The sequence below is a fragment of the Lissotriton helveticus genome, chromosome 6, assembly GCF_964261635.1.
Source record: "Lissotriton helveticus chromosome 6, aLisHel1.1, whole genome shotgun sequence".
Taxonomy (NCBI): domain Eukaryota; kingdom Metazoa; phylum Chordata; class Amphibia; order Caudata; family Salamandridae; genus Lissotriton; species Lissotriton helveticus.
In genome coordinates, this window is record NC_136067.1 from 341915840 (window position 1) to 341921290 (window position 5451).

General features: G+C 48.6%; 1 protein-coding gene across 1 annotated transcript; it reads right to left on the reverse strand.

Moving 5' to 3' along the window:
- Positions 1 to 1079: 1079 nt before the first annotated feature.
- LRATD1 (LRAT domain containing 1) lies at positions 1080 to 4740 on the reverse strand. Its single transcript, XM_078647783.1, has 2 exons — positions 4572 to 4740; positions 1080 to 3673 (listed from the first exon to the last, which is right to left on the reverse strand). Exon 2 carries the CDS (start codon positions 3633 to 3635, stop codon positions 2742 to 2744), a length of 894 nt encoding a protein of 297 aa, XP_078503909.1. The 5' UTR covers positions 3636 to 3673; positions 4572 to 4740; the 3' UTR covers positions 1080 to 2741.
- Between the last annotated feature and the right edge of the window lie 711 nt (positions 4741 to 5451).

Sequence of the window (5451 nt, forward strand, 5' to 3'; positions counted from 1 at the left end):
GTGGGTGAGAGAAGACCTAAAAGGGCATTTTGGGTAAAGAGATCATAGGGTTCTGATAATGCTTAAATGAATGTTTGCTCTTGTAATTTGGCATGTTTTCATTGTAAATGCACAATTCACTTCCAAAAAAGCAAAACCTCTGGACGTGTAGATAGATTTGTCAATACATTTTATACGGTAAGAGTGTGCCTTTAGACCCCCTGTAGCCACCTTGATGCTGACATCTCCTTGAACTCTGTGTGGTATGAACTCAATACCGTTCTTTCATGAGTACGGACCAAGAGGTTGTAAACATCTTAAAATGGATTAAAAACAAAAAAAGTTATTTCTCGAACGGCCATTTTAACTTGGTGATTTCTTAACACAAGTCTTTCATCACCCCAGCTATCAGGGGAGAAAGAACGATTTTCTACACATGCTTATTCAGCCTTTTTATGCCAAAGTTTGCTTGCACGAGAAAGAGGGCACTGCCAGGAAGAATGTGTTTAGATATTTTCATTGAGACACCCCCATTCTGCAATGCCGATTTCGGGCAGCAGCATGGAATGAACTTTAGGCAGAAGTATGTCAGCTAAAAAAAAATATCTGTATTATTTATTGCTTAAATCACTAATGAGTTATTTAGGTGTTGTATGCCACCAGCACTACCCAGTTTGCTGCCACTTACCGAAATTCGAGCTGCTGTTACATAGACAACAAAGAAAGGTCTGCAGCAGGTGCAATAACCCACTGAACCACCGTATTATTGTAAGAAAGATGTCCCAGGCTCCACACTCCCTTTTGCTCTTCCATAACTGGAGCATGTATTGTGGTAGAGATGGAGCTACTTTAAAAAAAATCTGGGAATGCACTAAGTGGCCATTGCCTCAGGGTCTGCTGCATTTCATCCAGTAACTGACAAGCAACCCCGTTGTCCCAGCCCAAGCAGCCTAAAAAGATACATAGATTTCTTTATAATATCACTTTCAAATCTGCTTAACGTCATGATACACTACAATCTGTTTCTGCAATGACAAATGAATGGCATTTGAATTATGAAAGTCAGGCACTAGAAGAGAAATACTCTATTAGGACTTGTGTTTTACAAAAAAAAGCGGTTTAATAAGGTTTTGATGATTATGGCACAGAGAAGTTTTGTCATCTGCAGTCTTTTCAAATCACGACATTGGCACCAGCCAAATGCATAATTGTACACAAATTCGGACATGCAAAAATACCCCAGACATCAATATCCCTTTGGTGCTAACTTAGACAAATGAAGTTAGTGGGCTGCCCTGACAAGCTACGAAGTGCTCTGCTCCCCACGAAGCTGACAAGTATAACCAATAAAAAAATAAAATATTCACACTTAACAAGAATGCATCCACTTGGAAGCTTTGGCTTTTGAGACCTTACAATGGTTACTGTTCCACTGTGAGTATTGGTTCCCAGTGACTTCAACATCTGCTGTTGACTAACAATACAAAAATACCTGGTGTTTTGTCAAACAAGGGTGGTAACGACAGCTTTCAGAACTATCCTGGTTTAGGTTCGGCTAGATGCATTTTGCATGAGGAACAAGGTACATTGTGTGCAGCATTTCTATGGTGCATTACATATGCACTGCAGAGTCAGGCAAGGAAACCACAGTGTGGAGGCTTCATGGCCCTACATGGCTTCACGGACATCTCGGGCTGCCCTTCTGCTATACAACATCTCACACACCATTGCTGAACCGCAGCTATTGTCTTTTTTTCAGGAGGGAGGGGCCTGCAAGACGAACTGACCTTTTAGGAACTATTTAGTTTTGAGGAGCTTCACAGTTCATGTACGAACATGGTGATATGAGACAGGAAACCCCTAAGAAGACAAACCTTGAAACTTAAACAAAAATGTATGATTACATGACCTGACAAACGAAAAAACCGAGATGACATTTAGCAAATGACTCATTTCTGCACCTTAGGTTCAAGCGGCTGCTGCCAAACTACAACCATAAAAGCCACATCTGCTCCAGAGGTTCAAAACAGTCAAACAGCAATGTCAGCTAAACTATTAGCCAAAAACCAACATTTACGCACCCTATTTCTTGGATCATGGATTAAAGCCATGAAAATAAAAATTTCAATTTGAAATTTTATTCAGCATGTTGCTAAAATGGTAATAAAAACATGAACACCACTGGCAACACACTTGAAAATTATTGTCTTCCCTTTCAGGGCAGTACGCCATCTTGAGCTACTTCAGGGTCACATCAATTACTTCTGGGTTTAGTTTCCTAACTCTGGAGGTCTCTCTCTTGAACGTGACTGATACATGATATCTGCTATCAGGGCTTAAGTGCAAATGAACTTTCAGCAAAGACCACTACAAGCCTAATAAAAACTAACTACACTGAAGTAGTTTAGTATGGTGTGCAGGTGTGCACACTTTATCAAGTGTGCAGTCACATGAAAGGTTGCCACCTCCTTCGATCATCAAGGGGGATCTTCATGTATGACAAAATATGTGATCATGACGTCTGAATAGCCCTGATGACGGGGGAAATGTGCCACAGCTAATACATGTATCTGTTTTTTAGACCAATCATTCTGCATTATACTTTATGAAAGCCGGAAGCCGTGGTTCGAGGCGAAACATAATCCCTGTCATGGTGCCAATATGCTGGTTTCCGGAATGCTTCCACGATGGTTTCCTAAAAATAGAAAGTGCGTCCAGCAGGGGGCGCCCGCGGAGACATGCCCACGCCTCGGCAGCAGTCCTCAGTCCTTGTCGTCGTCCACAATGGACAACTCTTTGATGGCGCGGAGCTTGCCCCGGGCGTCCACCCGGCGCTTCTCCCGGATCAGCTCCTCCAGGCTGTGGAAGCGCAGCGTGTGCACGTTGTTCTCGGACAGGTGCATCTTGAGGAAGTACTGCTGGTCCCCGGCCTGCAGCTCCCCGCCGGCCTTGAACTCCCGCTTGCCGAAGCGGCACCAGGCGGCGAAACTCTCCGAGTTGGTCCAGCAGATCTCCTCGCTCTTCAGGCCCAGGTGGCCGCAGGCGTTCTGCAGCACCAACTCGGCCGTCAGGGGGCGGTAGCGGTACCAGCTATTCACCACCCGGCCCATGCTGCTGCCCACCTCGTGCAGGCTGTCCTGGCGGATCTGGCCGCGGAGCAGGTGGATGATCTGCCCGTTGCCCACATAGACGGCCCAGTGCGGGGGAGGCGGCGGGTGCGTGAACTCGCCGGCCCCCGCGCAGAGGAAGAGCAGCTCCAGCAGGTCCCCGGGCTTGCAGACGCTCAGCAGGCCCGCGATGGAGTAGACGTGCAAGTCCTGGGTGTCGCTCAGTTTGGAGAAGATGCATTCCTGGCAGCTGAAGGCCGAGAACTCGAGCTCGTTGAGCACCAGGTGCTGCTGGTGGTGCGCCTGCTGCGGGTGGTGCTGATGCTGCAGGGCGCCCTTCCTCTGCTGCGCGCCCGGGCTGTGCTGCTGCTCCTTGACGCTGTTGTAGCGGTTGTCCGGCTGCCCGCGCTGGTCGTCCAGGTCCTCCTCCTCGTCCGAGAAGAAGTAAGCCACCCCGACCCTCAGCTCCTCCTTCTCGATCCCCGAGGGGTCCCCGGTGGGCAGCTCGCTGTAATGCAGGTGGGTGATGCGATCCAGTTGATTTCCCATCAATGACAGGACGAGGCAATGGTCGGGAATCGCCAGGGCTGAGAGAGAGAAAAAGACAGAACACAACAGCAGTTAAAAAATGTGCGCCTTGATGTACAGCACTTCTGTCCGCTACAGCGCCTCGCGCAAAGCTTTGCCTCTAGAATGGCAACATTTAGAAGTTTCCTTGTCTTCCTTCCTGCAGAACTAGGGAGTCTGTCTGCTCGCTGCCCTCTGGACACCTTCAATTAACAAAAATAAACTTCCACCGTTCTGCACAGTGGGTCAGTCAATAGAGCTGTCTCTGATGTGTGAATACATCCTGCCCGGCCGCTGACCTGCTCAGATGAGACGGACCCTCCCGGGGGAGGTCTGCGCGCTGCACACCACCAGCGAGGGACGCCGGGTTACAGAATCACGCCTGCTTGGGAAACAAAATAGCTGCTATTTTTTTAACTTCGATTTAGCCAACTTTAAATCTTCCTGGGTCTGAAAATCATACACTTTAACCTACCCGCATGACGGTGTGAGGTGTCAGTTCCCATCCATGGAAAACTAACCACGATCGCTTTGCACTGTATGCATTTTATCGCCAGTTCCCGACTAAAACCGTGTTACTCCTCCGAGCTAGGTGTGTCGTTTTGCAAAACCTAATTTTAACCGTGCATCGCAAAGCGGTGACACAAATACACCACAAAACACAACCAAGCCTCTTACTTTCGCTGCAAGTCTTGTGAACTCCGTAAGAGCTGCAGAATGTTCCTGCTCCATTCACCTGACGTCTAACAATTCACCTGTGAAATTTCCTCCCGAGCAGCCGCTCTCCCTGCCCCCTCTGCCTGCCTAAACAAGCCCGCTTGCGTTTCCTGCTCGGCACAGGACATAAAGAGCATGAAATATGAGCACAAGTTACTGGAGGCAACCAGTCCGGAGAGAGAGCGAGAGATTCGTGCGTACCCGAGCCGTGCCTGACTAGACTGGCATCGCTACAGCCGTCTCCTCCGCCTCCTCTCCATGGGTGCAGCAGCGGCTCCTGAGCCCCTGTCGCCGGCCGCCTTCCACCCCTGCTGCACCCTCTGCCTCTCCCCTGCGGTGGGGTGCGCCAGGAGGACTAGGTCCGCTCTGAGCGCGCGCTGCCCGCCCGCTCCACATACATAGAGCCTGGAGTTGCCGGGGCACGCCCACGCGCCGAGCTCATTGGCTGCTCTCAATGTGTCGCGCGGTGACAGACTGCTGGAAGGAGCAGGGCCCTCCCCAGTAACCGGACAGTTTCTTCATCGCTGTCTGTCACAGGAGAGGGGCGTGTCCCCTTCCTATACACTAACTACACGTACTCTATTCCTGAAGTGTTTTGTGTGAAACCTGGGCGCTCGGCCATAGGAGCACGAATATGACTGCAGTGGCAGCAACATTCGCATCTACTCTGTTACTACTCACTGTTTTTCCTTCTCTTGTTTTTCTGAACCTTTTCCTCCAGGTTTTACTGTTTTTCCGCGACAATAAATATAAGTAATGCAACAAAACTTGACGTTGAGTGGACTCGCAGTTTAAACATTGTGCTCATCTACCCAAGGCGGTCTTTCTTTAGTATTTGAATACATGTTGCGGTGGCTGCATCGACGAAGTCGTTGTCACGAGTACTCCTCCTTTCTCTTATTAAATCTGTGAATATATACTTAATTTTCAATTGGTTCTGAGGTGGTGGACAGGCCCTAATTAATTTACTTTCGACCTGGAACCCATGGACTGGATGTACTGTCCTGTAATATTTCAGTTTGAAAGTTGGCAGAGCGTAGTGGTTCTTTTCTGAGAACCTTTCTCGACAGTGCGCGTGTCA